Below are 17,037 nucleotides of genomic sequence, written 5' to 3'. Positions count from 1 at the left end.
ATTATCCATCACATAGACACACGCTCAAAATAACACACACACACACACACACACACACGTACGCACTACATATAAAGGTACTCATTCAGGGAGGTAGGAAACCCAAACCTCTGTGCTCAAACATTTCCTGTATAACATACATGTATTCACAAACACACACAGAGATGCACAAAGAGGTGTCCTCTTACTCTGGACATGAGGAACACCACATCCTTTCAGTTTCACTGGGCCATGTTGCCATTCGTGGTAAGTTATCACTTGCAACATCTATCATAACAAAAGAGCAGTGCCTACTAGAATAAGGTGAACAGAGACAAAGAGCAACACCTCTGTTTAGAGAAAATGGGAGAAAGGCTCTGGAGAGCGTCCAGCCATGAGAGATTTCAGATCAATCCCATAGAACGAAATAATGTATAATGCATGGGCCTAAGAGTTAGCAGTTGTCAAAAATTCTTTCCTGTGCACTCAATAGGATAAGCCTATATGAGGGCATGAAAGCACAAAACATAAGAGTGTTGTTGTACTCACACACAAGGTTTTGGATCAACAAAGGAAAATGTTTTGCAAAGTGTGGTTTGATTTAATAGCAAACACCTCCTGGACATGGATTCAAACATTAATGCACCATGACTGAGCTTGTGACTTTACTCAGCACCACACACTTTGATTTATTTTATTTTTTTTTATTATTATCCAAGGTCTATATTTGTTTGGTCTTTATTTTTACACATTTTGTTGTTTTCAGCATTTCACTCCTGAATGCTGTTTCCATCATCTTGTTTTTTTTGTTTTTTTTTTCAGGTTGAGATGTTTTATGACTCCCTAGAGCTTTCTTTGTCTCACCCACACAGTTTACACTTGTTCTCTATTTCCACTGCGCTGTGATTTAGATGTCAAATAAACCTGAGCCCTGCCCTCAGATGTTTTTGTTGCATTTCTCAAAATGCGCTTTAACAACAGCAGAGATTTCTCTTGCATCTAAAAAGCTCTTTGACATAACGTCCCCTTATCTCAACTGGTAACACAGGGAATGAGTTTTAGGAAGACAGAAATTTAAAGTCTTTACACTTATGATGTTTGGGATATTATTGTGAAGGATTGTGCAGATTAATGTGGGCTGAAAGAATAACACCACGAGTCAGCACACATCATTGGTGGATCTAGAAATTTTTACGTTGTGGCAAAAGGTTTTGGTAGGGTGGCATAAGAGTGTGATACAACAAACAAATGTATTTTTACAATATATTTATTTGTAGGGCAGCACGTTGGGTTAGTGGTTAGCACTGTTGCCTCACAGCAAGAAGGTTCCTGGTTTGAAACCCAGCAGGAGCCTTGCTGTGTGGAGTTTGTATGTTCTCCCTGTGCTTGCGTGGGTTTTCTCCAGGTACTCCGGTCTCCTCCTACAGTCCAAAGACATGTGTCAGGATGATAGCCCCCCTATAGATCCACCCCTGGCATCTATGCAACCTATGCCATGCTAATATGCTAAACCTGACAAAGCTATCATGCTGATTAGCATGCAAATATTTGCTAATTAGCCCTAAACTGACAGGGAGATTGATGGGAATGTCAGCGATCTGGTGATAAAGGCGATCACAATAACTTTGATTTGACGATGGTGCTAGGTGTCCTCCGTGATCCCAATATTTTAAAACTATCTTCAATGTGAGATCTTATTTTTTTTAGCATTCTTTGATAGTATCACTTTTTTCTTTATATCTGCTTTTTCTAGTGTTTTACATCAGAATTTAAATATATTCCTATATACACCATTTTATACAAACGTCCCATTAATTGGGCAATTTATATGCAATATTTTTTGACTCAATAGTTAAAGAAGCCTCACATACTGTATACACAATATAGTGGTTAAAGCGCTAATGTGCCGACATCTTGGTATGGGTTCTTAGTGATAGAGAGAATTTGTAGTAAAAACGTCTTGCAAATGGTGTGTTTTCCAAGATGTTAGGCACATCTGTCCTTAATGTTGTTAGTGTTTGGATTTGACACCTACACAGTCCTACTAAGAAGGTCTGGGGACTCTTTCATTGTTCCCCAGTTTACCAGAGGGGAAAAGCTGGCGGCTTTTTGTGCATTTTCAGATAATAACAGATTTCCTGTCTCTGGACATCCACAAAACTGGATGGTCAGATGGAAGGTGAAAAAAAAAGAGAGGTTAAAGTCTCTATAGTCCCTGAGGAACTTGGATGAGTTTTGAGTTTTAGGGTTGACTCTCCTCTTCCTTCCTCCCCTCACATGAGTTCACACCCTCCTATCACTTATACATACCCTCCACTTATTGCTCTATATTATTACTAAGTCCGTCAGTGTTACTGAATAATGCGTGTTGTGTCATGGCCTCTTCCTCGTTTTACCTTTCCCGCTTTCTCTCTGTGCTGTCGATTCTTCATTTCAGAGCCTTCAGGAATATTTGTGCATTCAGAGGTCACAGAAGAACCAGTCCTGGGATGTAGATGTGGGCGTCTGGTAGGACAATTGCAACTGAAGACAATAGTGTAGTCACTTTCTGAGATGCACGCTTAACATCCCTCCCAACCCCTCCACCCCCCACCCCAACATCTTACAGTGAATCAGCGCAGTAAAGCGGAGGCAGGGGATCAAAAATCCCCTGACCACCACCTCCACTCAAAATGCGTGGGAATGGGAAAATCTATGAAAAAAACGTAACTTATGTTTAACCTCCAGGTGTCTGTCTGGTGTGAACGTATATGTGTGTATGTGAGACCCAGGAACTGAGTCATCTGCAGCTGGGTGCTGGTAAGACGGGTTATCTTATGGGAAAAAATGAGGTTGCCCTTGTCCTTTGGAAGTCTAGAAAAAAAAAAAAAAAAAAAAAGAAGCTCTGTCTGTTCCCTAATGCTCCACACCCACCTCCCTCTGATGAAAACTTTCCTCATTAAGTCTGCCTGAGGTTAAGTTTGTGTATATTAGATCTGTGCAAATTGCAGAGGATTAAACACTGAGAAAAGAGTGTAACAGTGAATGTACAGTCACCCTTCTGCTCTCTCAGCTCTAGAGGTCTAATGCAGCAGCAAAACGCCTGCCCCCTTTTTGATGAGTAAAATGCTCTTTCTAAATTAATACCTAATTAATACATAATTTCTCACACAGAGTAGTGTCCTGGGGTGGTTATGTCCATGGCACTATTCCCAAAAGGTAAAGAGACGGTGGTTGATAGACACAGACATAAATCTTTCCTGGCAACTCGATGCTCCCATTTGAGCAGAAAGCAACGATGCTGAGTCAAATCACTTAGTGCTATTACCCGTCAAAAATGTCTAAATGATAGCAGTGAATTATGGTCTAAGATCATCATGAGGGCAACCTTATATGGTTAGTCACAGTAAAGACAAAAAGCCCACCTCAGCACAAACCTCCCAACTCATCAGATTTATTAAGAGCACTGAGAGTGACTCCAGCGAAAAAAAAAAAAAAGGGATTTCATCATTCTTGCTTCTGTTGAGGCATTTTTTTTTCCCTATCTGCCCCTGAAGAACCCTGGATTCTGACTCATCTCCGAGCCACATAAAGGTAACAGGGGCACGCTTTCTTTCAGGGAGATTTGTTAAACGTGACCACATCCACACGCTTGTTCAGCTGAGGAAAAGCAGAGTTTTTGTTTTTTTTACTGTGCAGTGTTTAAAATGAAGTCTGCCCCATGACATCCCTCCTCACTTCTATTTGTCAGCTCACTCTCTCCTAGATTTTGTCCAGTAACGCATAAATGGGGAAAAACTTTACAAAAACACCCACACAAATGAACTAAAACATAAATATACTTGCCCCGTACTCTCAACACACACATACACACACACAAACTCTCAATCCTGTACACTTAAAGACCTCTGAGCCAGCACAGCGATAAGATTAGAGGAAGTATGTGGGTGTGAAATAGCTGTGGTGTGGGACTTTTTGGATTCACACAGTCTACACTGACTGCAGGCCCTGCGTTTTATTAGACTTCAAACTGATGGGAATACACAGACACTGATGACACCCACACACGTACAGCATCCTGCAGTTCTGAACCTAAAAGTGCACAGATACAGTATTTACACACAGATTAAACAAGCACTCATCCTCAATAGTCTGCATTCCAGACTAAACTATTCTTACACCACATGCCTACATAGCTAGAGATCCTTCAAAACGCTGCTGCGAAACTGTACGCCTGATTATATTCTGTATGGTGTACCAGTGTGTAATATCGAATAGTTGCTTTAAATACAGTGAGTAAAAGACTCTACAGACGCTGACGTTGGTCTTAGAGCAGTAATCCTGAGGTTGTGACTTCTGCTCTGGTTCAAACAAAGTGAAACCCATAGCCATCAGAGGGTCCATTAACAAAGCCCAAGGCCGGACAAAGCTTTCTTTGTTTCATAATTAATGCAAAAGTGATAACCATGACATTGGCTGTTGAGCAGTCCGTACATCAACGTCTCTGACACATGAAAATGAATGCTGCCATTCATCATTACACAGGGCTAATGCACCCCATAAGGCTGAATTATTAAGTACAACACAAGAGACCTTTGTGCAAGATTAATGGAAGCATACAGCACAGCACATTTATGACAGTGACACTGTATATTCAGTGGGTTATCACTTTAATTGTTAGCTATACAGGAGGCTGCAACTTCAAATTATTGGGTTAAGTGAGCAACGTTGTCTTTGTGTGCTGGTGTTAACAGATTTGTGCACAGAGCGTTTCATCTCAATCCTCTCTCTCAATCCAGATCTGTCTACAAGTGCCTAGTTTCCTGCCACTGCACATCAAGCCTCTACATATGTCACCATGTGGGTTTGACTACAGCAGCTGGAAACAGAAAAGAACGCCTGCGCTTCTCTTTGGCCTTTTGGGTGTAGTCGGTCTCCAATTAGTTTGATGTGTTTCCTAAAAGCTGCTCCAAGATGGAGGGAGAACAAGAAAGTGCGAGAAGAAAGCGAGAATTTATTCAATCAATCTTCCTCACAGAAGGACGGCACTTTGTGGTGTATTTTAGGGAAAGAGGGAAAAAGAGGCAGGATGTAGCAGGTAAGACACCGACTTGAGGTGAACAAATAGAGAAAGAAGACAATCAAGGGTGGTAAAATAAAGGATTAATTTTCATTACACTCATCATAGAATCCTGGTGACCAGGTATGAAAAATTTTATTTGGAAATCGATATTGAATGTTATTTACTTTAATTTAAACTTTTCTATTTCTTCAGCATGAAAAGTCTCATTGTTTATCTTTATAAATACCTACACGGGTGTGATTAAAAAGCCAAATGGACTCATGTTTTCCTCTGTACTATAGAGATACCAGCACTTTTCCACTTTCCATAGACTGTGGAGTGAAAGCTGTGATCGAAAATAGCAGTCGTTCCCTACACATTCAATAAGTGCCCACTGAGTAGCAGAATAGCAGAAGTGCTGGGAAAGCCCATGAAACAATGGACTGAAAAGGGGTTTTGAACTCCACTCTCAGCGCCATGGACCACAGCCTATTGACTGTGTATTTGTTTATTTGGTTAGAAGCGTGCCCTGCGATCACGTTTCCCTAATCGAGGGAGATTACAGAGAGAAATACGATGCTGCATAAATTAGGTTGCATGATGCTACCTTTCTACTGAATTTCACGTCATAATGCCAGAGTAATTACATTTGGTGTGATGTGCATTAGGCCTTGTTGAAGGGGGGGGGGGATACAGACTGGCTATTAGTGACAAAGAGTGGCATGAAGACAGGAGAGGGAAAAATGTTCCAGTAATTTAAAAGGAATCACTACATGATTTACACAATGAAGACTTGACAAAAGACTGTTGAGGCTGTATCGCCTCAGTGATATCCACTTCATATAAAACACTATAAAAGGCTGTAGTCCTATCTGTTCCGTAATAATATCAGAAATCCTTCTCACGAAGGAAAAGATGTGCTAATCCTTTCAGAATCAATAAGGACACTGGGCCTTAAGGAATAAGGCTCTGAAAAGTGATTATTTATACAGTCCCATTCATTGTAATACAATTACTTATGCAGGCTGGGTTAATTAATCAGTTCATATTCAGTACTCTTAGAGCAGCTTACTGGGGCCGTCTGTCATTCTTGGATGTTATCCAAAGGGACATCTTTAGTGTAAATTAACACATTGGGCAAGGAGGCTGTTGTGTAAACTGGAGATTTAGTTTTATGGTTATGTTCTTAGTGTCTTAAGTGGTGCAGACACATGGTTCTCCAGGGTGATGCTGGACTAATGTGAACCTGGACACTCTTCTAATGGGGGGCCCATTACAACCTATATTGCAAGAAGTATTCATTTTTTATGAGAGGGGTAGCTCTTTTGGTATCTTATATCAGGGGCATTCACCCTTATTGGTTACATCTGGCAGTGTTCATACAGGATTCACCGGGGGTACATGTTTAAAGCGTCGCTCAGCCTGCTGAGGGTGATGGATCATGAAGAGGGGTCTTGGGACTTGGGAAGAGAGTAGATTAGAAAAACTAACTTGACAAATTCGAGCTACTTTCCTACTTTACTCAGTAGCCTACAGTAAATCCATTTGACTTACTACATACATCTCCCTCACTGTAGTGCAGATGGAAATATTGTACTGTAACTCGACTTGACAGGAATAAAGCAGTGTAGACGATGGATGGGAAACATATGAGGATTTTAAAAACATAAGGTATTTTTGAGGCATGTGACTCCCAAACACTACAGAAAATACTTACAATTAACTCCACCTCATCCAACCACAACAGCAGAATACTACTTACCAGAAGAATTACAATACATTTATACTATATACATTTTAAACACTTTCATGGACTTTTTTCCTGCTTTAAGAGTAGGGTACTTTTACCTTTGGTACCTTATTTTGTTAATAATATAATGCTTGTAAGTAGTTCTACTTTGCAGTATTACTTACTTTTACTTAAGTAAATGATCTCAGTACTTCATCCAGCACTGCAGAGAGGACTACTTTTGTTTCAGAGGCTGTCAGACCACAAGATATGGATTTCTCAGTCACCCATCAATAGTTGTCACCCCCCTTCTCCTACATGTACATGACTTCTCTGAGTCTTACCAAACATAAATCATGGGACTCTGCAGGAAAGATTCCACTTATCTGAGAGGGGGCTGTTGATATGAGACAGTTGGGGTCAGGGCAGTTTCAGGTAAGGCTGGATGTGACAATAGACTGTCAAATGATGTGGACCATGTTGTCTCCTGGTACAAGAGCATGATAGGAAACCCCTAAATATGCTGTGGCGCATTGATGATGCAGGATCTTTCGTGATTCTTATCAATGTTCCTTCCAGACACTGATACAGCTCGGCTCCAATCGGCCACACGACAGCAGACAGGTCGTCCTCAGTAGTGTGTGTATGTGTGCGTGTGCGTGTGCGTGTGTGTGCAGGGGGGGGGGGGGGGGGTACCTTCTGTCCTGCTCGGTGCTGCAGTGGCTGTGAGAGCACATCATTAGTGCACAGCTGGAAAGAAAGGCAGACCTGTAGGCTAACATCTTAACGGACTTTAACATTAAAACATCGCACGCACGGGACACGTAACGCGCATTAAGCCACTCTCCAACCAGGGAGATCCAGAAATGATGCCCCGTCTGCCGGGCGGCGGCAGGACAACGCGTGGGACCACTGGCACCTTTTTGTCGGCTTGTCTGATCTCCGCTTGTCAAGCCCTCCGGAGCTGCGGAGAGGTCCAGTGCGGCGATGGCCAGCAGTGCTGCCCGCCCATCGTCACCGGGAACGGCAGTGCCAGCTCCGCGGTGCGCTGCTGCAAGCTCCCCATCCACATATTCTTCGACAACGTTGGCTGGTTTACGCGGAAGCTTTCGGGCATCCTGATCCTGTTACTGCTCTTTGCCATGGGCTACTTCATCCAGCGGGTCATCTGCCCGCGGCCCCGCCGGCACCAGCACCACGACCGCAGCGAGGAGCCCTCCCTCTTTCACGGGCACGCGTCGGCGTCACAGGACTCCCTGCTGGACCGGTACCCCGAGTACAACCTAGGGGACTTCACCTCTCCGAACCTGCCAGCCTACGACGAGGTCAAATATTTGCCCACGTATGAGGAGAGCATGCAGGAGATGCACAGGGACCGGTCCGATGATAACTTGCTGGCGGAAAACGAGACGGGCGGTCAGGGGAGAGTGAGAGCGGCGGGACCGAGAAGTGGGGACCAGAGGCGGGATGTCCTGCAGGTATCAGGACCGCAACACAGCCCAAGGACATCTCGGAACTCTGTCTGAGGGAGAGCAGAGATTGGGCAGAGACAATAAGCTATAGTAGTGTTATTTTATTATTATCAGGGTAATTATCTGGCAGAGATATAAACTCAAGTGCAATTAATAATCCTGAATGTTAAAAATAAAGGAGGAGGCTGAGAAAATGTACGTGTTTTGTAAGACTGTAGGGGATTACTGGCCTTTTGTATGCAAATGAGCGCTTGGGTTAAGTAAAGGAGATTATGAAGTAAGCGAAGGCGGCTGAAATTGACGCTCTTTGTGCCAGGGACAGCAAACTAGGCTCTGGTACAATCGCATTAAGTTTTACTTCAGCACCTCAATTTTAAGTGGCACCGTGAAACAGTTTTTCTTGTGTCAAATTCTCCTCCTTTCTTATTCTTAATGCTAAATATTCTGCCGGAGCCAAAAGACTATTCTACCATTCTACTATTTATTTTATTTATTTATTTATTTTATTAAATTTGCATCCAAAAGGAAGAATATTCAGATTTTTTTCTCTCTCTCTCAGTAACATGAAAGTAGGAGTGAAGGGATGAATATCAGAGTGAAGGGATGAATATCAGTGTTTCTTTCTTATCAGCCAGTTCATTTTTAGCTTAACAGCATGAAGGCAATATTCCTTGGAACATACACACACACATAGACACACACACAAGAGTTCACTGGGGGCTGACAGATGAGCATTTTATCAGTGATCTGAGCCATGTCTGATATGTCTACTGAGAAAAAAAAAAAAAAAAAAAACTGAAGCCAAGTCAGAGAAGTGTAGTTTACTTATTTCTTTTTTAAATTCTCTGATCCTGGGAGCTTTGCTGCCTGAGGCTACATGGATCAGTGTCTCCCAGGTTCTCAATTCAAGAAAAAAAAAAAAAAATGCAATGGCAGAGATTACAGCTGGCATACTGATATGTTGTGAGCTGCCAAGAAACATAGTTGTATTTTGACGATAGCACGTCACACCAGATCACAACTGCTGCCCCAAGCAGAACTAATGCTGCACAGCTCAGACCAAGCAAAAGGAAAAGACAAAAGGGACATCGAACGAGGAAGGGGCAAGAGAGGCGAGAGGCAGCCTTTGTTCTAGCAGAGTGGTCTCAAGATGCAGACTGAGGACACGCTGTTGATCATAAGCATATAACTGCCCACAGCTAATTTGCAATAGTGACTAATAAGACAAGAAGTGTCTTTTTTTTTGCTGCTTCAAACCAGAAACCAAATGGACAAAAAGCACATCTCATTACTTTAGGTCCAATGGCCTGTTGACCTGGATTAAAGCTATAGGTGTATTTGATATTAACTCTCCATTAAAATGTTGCATTATGCTAAAAGAAAAGGCTCATTTGTCATTAGACAGCACCCAGACAGAGACGAAGACAAATAAAATACACACACAATCTCACAAACGAATGGTGACCTGCAGCTGTAATTATTATCATGACTCATTGATCTACTGATTTCAACTCTTCACTCATTCTTCGAAACAATGTGAATTACTGAATTGTCCTTTACTGGACAGTGTTGTTAGTTTCTAAATGTGCAGGTTTATTGCCTCTTTGATAGTGCATAAGCGGGTGTAAAGCACCAAGTGACCCTCAGCTTTTAGATCAACTACACCAATTCATCTGAAAGGCTCCATCACAAAGACCAATGGATACTCGTTAAAATACAGAAGATGTTGCTGCTGAACTCTCTGTATCCGCAAAACTACACTTTACAATTAGAGACCCTGAGTTCTTCTAATGCTTCTGACACTAAAAGTCTGAATGTGATTGTGGTGGCTTGTGGAATCCAATACTGGCAGACCATGATGGCAGAGGCAGTAGTCAACACTGATGGCTTTCCTTTCCAGAGGGAAATTTGTGGGTGGGGAAGTTTGCACTTAAAAGCATTAAATCCATGCTAAAAAAAAAACAAAAAAAAAAACAATAACCACTGATGGTTAGATGAACTGAAGCACATAGCTGTAAGGTGCATGAAGCCATGTATGACAGCTACTTTAACTGTGAGAGGTGTGTACGCTATGGTGCATTTCATTCTTTCCTTCATACTCATTGTAAACTAGCTCCCACATCTACACTGTACTATTGAGTTTGGTAGCAGAAGGCATAATCATCTATAGTCATCTACAGTATTAAACAATCTGATAACTTAAAGCTGAGGGCATATATTACAAATCTAAAACATATACTGTATGTGCATATACATCTGTACAGACAGAGTAAAAAGCAGACATGCATATGGTTAAACATAGGGATATACACCGAGTACTAACAGATGTAAAATGGATATAAGCATCATTAGGATCTCAGTCGATGATCCAGTTTTTCTATTGCTCACTGGACTGTAGAAGAGACTTGATTTAAAGGTCAAATCAATGAACATTATCCTCATAAATTCTACATATAATCCAGGAAGTGTATTTTTGGGGGAGCCTCCCTGTTTGGCTATCAATTGAATAAATGAGACTTGCTAGTCAGTGAATATGGGTATAGAGTTCTGTGGTTTAATGAAAGTAAAGTTGATCGATTTGGTCTTTTTCAGTTTTAAAAAGATTGAAATCCTTCATAGTCTATTAGAAACGCATTTCTGAGGTTAAGGACCAACCAAAAGTCTTAAGACTCACAGTCTAAATGTGACGTCTGTACTATCAATCTACTGATAGGGCTCAAAATGTCTAGTGTTAAATGTAGATAAAACTACAAAATGTAAGTTTAATAAATTAACTGTCAAACTTTTCATTGCTGATACGCTAAAAAACTGTAGTCACATAAATAAGATTGGGTAGAGTGTGTATTCACCATGTGTGTGGCCAGTCACAGCAGTAATGCATGTGAAACCGGACTCTTTTCATAGATAAACAGTGTTTGGTTTGGATGACGGTGTTTCATCACACAGTGAGTAGGCTTAGAAAGAAAGCGGATGGAGAGAGTAGCACAAGAGAAAGGCAGTGAGTCGGAGAGAGGCTTAGGGTGGAAGCCGATAAAGGTGCAGGATTGTGAGAACAAAAGCAACAGCAAGAGAGAATGAAGCCATTGATATCTTTTACTGCATCTACCGTTGTCTCTGACGTTTCAGCAGCTGTGGCCACTCAGTTTCTGGGATTATGTGGATTACTTTCTACCATGTATGCCCACATCAACGCGATCCAGTCTAGCCGTGACCCCTGAGACAGATCTCCCTCATTCATCCTTCCTGGGCCACTAGAGAAGATGGGTAGACAATAATGGTCCACTGATGTACTGGCCTTCTGCCAGCCAGGGGGTGGAGCTGCATGGCAAGCGGTCACTTTCACACCTCAGCAGAAAAGTAAATACAAGAATAAGCACATACTAAAGAAATATTACCCTTTAAAACACACATGTAGTCAGAAATACATTCTGGGTGTATGTGCAACAAGCCATTTGACAAAGAGGGCATTTTCACTAAATATATTCACATCTGTTTTATTATTTTTTTGTGTTTACTCATGGCAAAGTGTTGAGCATATAAATTAAAAACTATCTATAGAAAAATACAATGTCAAATGTCATTTACAAAAAACAGACATATATTTGTTCATGACTGAACATGCCAAATTAATATTGGCGAATGGAAAGAGACAACTCCTGAAACACTAAAATGACTGCAAATTACTTGTGTCATAGAAAGGCCATAAATGTGAGAAATGCAGAGACTTATCAGAAGTCAAATCATCCAGCCACCGTAACAGGATGCAATCTACAGGGTTGGACAAATGATTTATATTACATAGCATCTGCTACAAAGATTGTAGTGTAAGCCAATGTCAAGTGTCATATTTTTTGTGGGCTACTGATCTTCACATCTCCAAATGTCCCCTTTTGTTTTTAGTTAAAAGTTAATGTGCTTTCTTGTACAGTGTACCTCAAGTACAGAATTTTTGTATTACTCTGAAGCTGATCCAAGCCCCCCCTAATATTCACCAAACGTCAGAAACACAATTTCTGCAAAGCTGTTGTAGAGAAAGGTCCCCTGAACATTAACGCCGTAAGGCCACGCTACTCCTCACAGAGGCATTAGCAGCTTTCTCTCTCTCTTTAGACAATTCCATCTCTATTTTTGCCTGGATTTTCTCCCAGTCCACCACAACCTGGCAGAGAGACAGAAAGATGAAATGAAATGAGATTAGATATAGAAAGATATTGTATTTTGCTTTCATCAGTAAAGTATGGATAATGAAAAACTAAATTAGTTGAATTACATTGTAAGGTGCGGATCACACTTGGAAGCCTGAAAAGGTCTGGCATGATTCTGGTAACACTGCGGCATTTTTGCCACTAACACTTCTTGAAGCAATTTGTGAGATTAAAGAGCTCTGGTGGTGAACAGCAACAACATCCTCTAGTCTTTCCTTCTTTTATTTATTTATTTTTTTTTAAATTCTGGATGGGACAACAGTGACAAGGCCCCCATGACATGGAGATTTTGAGTAGATGTCACTTAGGGATCCCATGAGGTAAGATAAGGTAAAGCAGTATAAGAAACTTTCCAATACTTTTAAAGGGTTTGTGAAACCTGTGTTACCATGGGCTCTTCTGGGTTAAACTGATAACTCATAACTAAAAAAAACGCATCCAGTGTGATCGCCACCCAAATCAGCATATAGTCTGCTCTAACTAACCCCTTCAGCATATTGCAGGAACCTCTTATTGGTCTCTTTCCTTCCAAATTTCTGTAGGAACTTCCCTCTATAGGCCAGCACGGTGTCAACGTGGGTCTTGTGTTTGACTGCCAGCTCCAGAGCCCTGGACACCAGATGACAAAATGTAGACACAACAAATATGCTTCAATGTAACTCTCTTTCAAAGCTACTTTCCTGAAAATAAGATACCAAAAAGCATGCTCGCAAATGACGTATAACATCCATCTAACTTTTGCTGTGTTTCTGTATGAAGATACAAACAAACACTGAGCTGTACCTCTCCCAGTTGAAAAGGTCAATGTTGACTTGTATGGCCTGGTAGATGAGACCAGCTTGTAACAGAGTGGCCTCAGCCTCCTGGACCTGACCACTGAACATCAGCATGTGGGCCAAAGATGACTCCTTAGATGGCTGCTCCTTTATAAAGTTGATGTACTGCACCCTAGGTAACTGAAAGAAAGAGAATATGAATGGGATATCTTATAGCCCAGATCTCTTTGCTACTATTTCATGATCTTACCTCTCCAATGGCTGCGTAGGCCATCTCTGCTGTGGTCAGATCCCTGTTTGCCATTGCCATACCGGCAAGACATGCCCACAAAGATTGTTCCTATAGAGATGTGACGCAGAGACAGTGAACATCTTTAAATGACATGACTTGGAGATTAATTTTCACTGTCTTCACATCTTTTTCATATACTTTTACCATATATTTATTTCTCTACATGTGTATATGCCATTTACTATTTCTTAACAGTATGCACACAGAAAAAGTTGGGGGACCATTGCTGTAGAAACAGATATCAAGGGGGGTGAGTGTTGACCTGCCTTTGTTTCACTGTGAGAAGTAGCAAAACTGGCATAATTGTTTCACCTAGGCCTCTGTGTAAAAGGGAAGGGGCAGCTTGGGGGACAGATATTATTTTGTTGATGTGTGGCAGCAGCTGGCAAGCTAACAAGTTGTTTGCAAAAACCAGAATCTGTGACAATCATCATCAAGTTGGAGACTATGCAGAACAACTTTTGAGTCAGAATCAGTCAGATAAAGTAAATGTGCAAGAGCAACAAAAGCACATCTCTGCTCTATTCATCTGCCATTGTTGTTTTGAAAGTAACAATGTTATCAGTATGCTTTGTATTTCCAGTGTGTATGTTATACATGATGATAGATTGTCACATTAAAGGTTACGCCTCTAATACTGGGAGGTTGTATCAGTGTATACACTACATGGGTGGCTTTGCACAATGCACCAGCATTGTCAGATTTTTTAAAAAAAACTTTTACTTCTGTGTAACCATGTAACTTTAGTGTATAGTGTCTAAAAAGTACAGTTTTTTTTTTTTTTGCAGGCTTTGAAATATTTGTTACCTTTTAAAATACAAAGTTAATTATAGCTGGGAATGATTGTGAATATAACAAAGTGTGATGGAGGGTGCAGATGGTGGGGTCTTTACAGTCACTATTACACCCTGCTCATTTCTCGGCAGGCCTCTCTATAGTCACGCTCCAGGTCATTAAGAAAACATGCACGACACACACAAAAACAAACATAAACATTTGATGTACACAACATCTATGGATATAAACAAATGTGTCACCACTTTATTCTGTGCAGCTGCATTCATTAAAAAAGAAGTCTTAACCACCAATTGGCCAACAGTTCACACTAGAGTCACCGCTCTGTAATTCTGCCTTTAATCAATGTCCATTGCTAAGACAAACAGCTCTAATCGGAAACCACTACTGGAAACAACAAAAAACACTGACAGTCACTGCCTTAGGTCATAAACTTGATACAGAAACTTCACCACCCATCGCACTTTCAGGGCAAATCTTTGGTGTGCCTCTATCATAAATGGATTATAAATGTCATCTACTGTATGTAATGTATGCCTGTTTGTGTGCATGGCTCTGTACCAACTCCTATCAGGTCAGGGCCTGCGGACAACAACTGTGATTCTGGGAAAAGCCACGTTGCCACCAAACTCTTACCAGAAGTAGAGGGGGTGGGGTTGAGGAAAAAGCTCTTAAAACCAGTGCCTCTCTCTCCATCCCTTTGTCCCACCCTCCTCTTGCTACTAGCGTCCATTTCTCCAGAGTTGTGGTTATTGCATCACTGCCCAAGTAAAGACACAGTCTCACACTGCGTTCAGTGTGCGTATGTGTGTGTGAAGAGTTTACACACACACACACACACACACACACACACACACACACATATAGTGGTGTGTGTATTTATGAGTGAGGTCTAGGGGGGGGCTAAATCCGGTAAATGGTGTCACCAGGCTAATTGAAGGCTAATTGAAGCCTGCTGGTCTGGTCTCATAAACCTGTCTACTACCTTCTCATTTCAGATTCTGACTTGCCATGCATGTGTATGTGACACACAACACAAGAACCTAGACTATGCCACTGCCCCAGACTTCTGGGTAAATCAGAGGTAAATTAGAGTGTGTGTGTGTATAATATATGTACAGAGGAAAAAGAGAAAAAAACATAGTAATTAATGCTAAGAACTAATGCACACTGTGGTTTTGCTTGGGCATCTAACATGTAAAGAAATACTTTTAATGGATACATAAACACTAAAAATCTGATTTAGGGATGATGTCATAGCAGGTATAAATAACTTCAAATTGAGAGTTTCTTCCCAAGAACAGTAAGTGAACATAATAAATATTTGTTACCTTGGCAAAGCGGCACAGGCGCAGGGCATCCTCCCAGCGTGCAGAGGTGCTGTATTCATGCAGGAGGGCTGGGTAAGGAGGTACACTGCTGTACACCAGTGAACCGTCCCCTTGGCGTAGTGTCACTTTGGTGCCAACATAGCTCAGAATGTGGGGTGCATGGCTGAACTCACTTGAAAGAGACAAATACACACGTACATGCACATGCAAGTCAGAGCAAATACCTATAACCACATCCTCAGAGTTTCTTTGTCACAGAAAAAAAACAGCAAGGAACAGTTTCACTGCAAATATTGACAGGGGGCATGAAGAAAAACATATGAACATATGTGTGCTCAGTTACATCTACGGGGCAATGCAATGTGTTACAGCTAAATAAAAATGTATTTAATATGTTAACATGTAAAAGATGATGGATTGTGCTAATTAAGAACACAACAATTATTTAATTGACCCTGCAGCTTTTGACAGTTTGCATATGTGTGTCCCAGATTTACTACAAAGAGCAATTTGTGAGAACACACCACATATGTAATTTGGCTGAATTGATTAAATAGCATACTGTCAGTGCTGTTTTTGTAACTCACATTGAACTCTGTCTTACCTACATTCTAGCACACATACCCTAAAATGCAAGGCACATTGGTATTTGTTTATATATTAACACTTGCAACTTGCTTTCTGGTGTGGAAATTCCCGATGATGATATCTGAAGCACCAAAGTGTTAAAAGAAAAATAGATGCACAAATTGAGCTTGTAAGCTTACAGAACGTACAACTGAGTAAACATCGGAAGTGTGCAAGTGTAAAAATGAACAGTAGGATCTAAAGAGACAAAAAAGAAATTTACAATAAAGTGACAGTAAACAAAAACAAAAGTATGCAGGCAGTCTAGTAAAGACTAAAAGTGGCCCAGAGTCCAGAGTATAGACAGGATCAGGCGCTCCACCTTAGCACCTCCTGTGTTGGCTAGAGCTGTGGACATTTGGACAGGAAGCTTTCTACAGCACTTATGTGTTGCACCTTCGGGAAAAAGCTGGAAGATGCAAAGAAACAGTCCATCCATCTTTTAGTGCTTATTTTACATCTTTTCCTGCTACTTCTCTTTGATGAGAGATAACAACTTGTAATTCTGGACAGTTTTTTTAAAACATAGCTGAGTCCTTCCATTATGCTAAAATGCTGGAGAGCAGAGGAATGTGAATACCTGCCATCCTTTATGTACAGTGTTTTTGGCAGCAGTTCCTTGTCAGTGAAGACAGCACTTGGGTAGTACCACACTGTGAACTGGTTGTCTTGGATTCCACACAGGATGTTAGCAGCATCATTCCATGCCATACTGTGAACCATGCTACCTACAGGACAGAATGCAGAAACAAGCACCTCATTCATCCAAGCTACACTTGTGTTTAAAACA

At 41.2% G+C, this 17,037-nt stretch overlaps 2 protein-coding genes across 4 annotated transcripts in view; one reads left to right on the top strand and one right to left on the bottom strand.

Annotated features, from left to right (window-relative positions):
• Positions 1-7,615: 7,615 nt before the first annotated feature.
• On the top strand, positions 7,616-8,275 carry c15h3orf80 (chromosome 15 C3orf80 homolog). The gene has a single exon (XM_026299338.1). It carries the CDS (start codon positions 7,616-7,618, stop codon positions 8,273-8,275), a length of 660 nt encoding a protein of 219 aa, XP_026155123.1.
• Positions 8,276-11,688: 3,413 nt separating this feature from the next.
• The window catches only part of ift80 (intraflagellar transport 80 homolog (Chlamydomonas)), a 35,020-nt gene continuing 29,671 nt past the window's right edge, over positions 11,689-17,037 (bottom strand). For all 3 annotated transcript variants that reach the window (XM_026318088.2, XM_026318080.2, XM_026318071.2), the window contains exons 15-20: positions 16,828-16,975; positions 15,621-15,792; positions 13,453-13,542; positions 13,210-13,382; positions 12,912-13,035; positions 11,689-12,380 (exon numbers count right to left, since the gene is read on the bottom strand). In XM_026318088.2, coding sequence (XP_026173873.1) covers positions 12,270-12,380; positions 12,912-13,035; positions 13,210-13,382; positions 13,453-13,542; positions 15,621-15,792; positions 16,828-16,975 — 818 coding nt within the window. In that variant the 3' untranslated portion in view covers positions 11,689-12,269. The remainder of the gene's footprint in view (positions 12,381-12,911; positions 13,036-13,209; positions 13,383-13,452; positions 13,543-15,620; positions 15,793-16,827; positions 16,976-17,037) is intronic.

The sequence above is a fragment of the Mastacembelus armatus genome, chromosome 13 (genome assembly GCF_900324485.2).
Source record: "Mastacembelus armatus chromosome 13, fMasArm1.2, whole genome shotgun sequence".
Taxonomy (NCBI): domain Eukaryota; kingdom Metazoa; phylum Chordata; class Actinopteri; order Synbranchiformes; family Mastacembelidae; genus Mastacembelus; species Mastacembelus armatus.
The sequence above is the reverse complement of the archived record's forward strand: the minus strand, read 5'-3'. Positions and strand labels throughout refer to the sequence as shown.

What these genes read in the sequence shown, in the direction of transcription:
- c15h3orf80 (XM_026299338.1), top strand. Translation starts at nt 7,616, where the DNA reads ATGATGCCCCGTCTGCCGGGCGGCGGCAGGACAACGCGTGGGACCACT.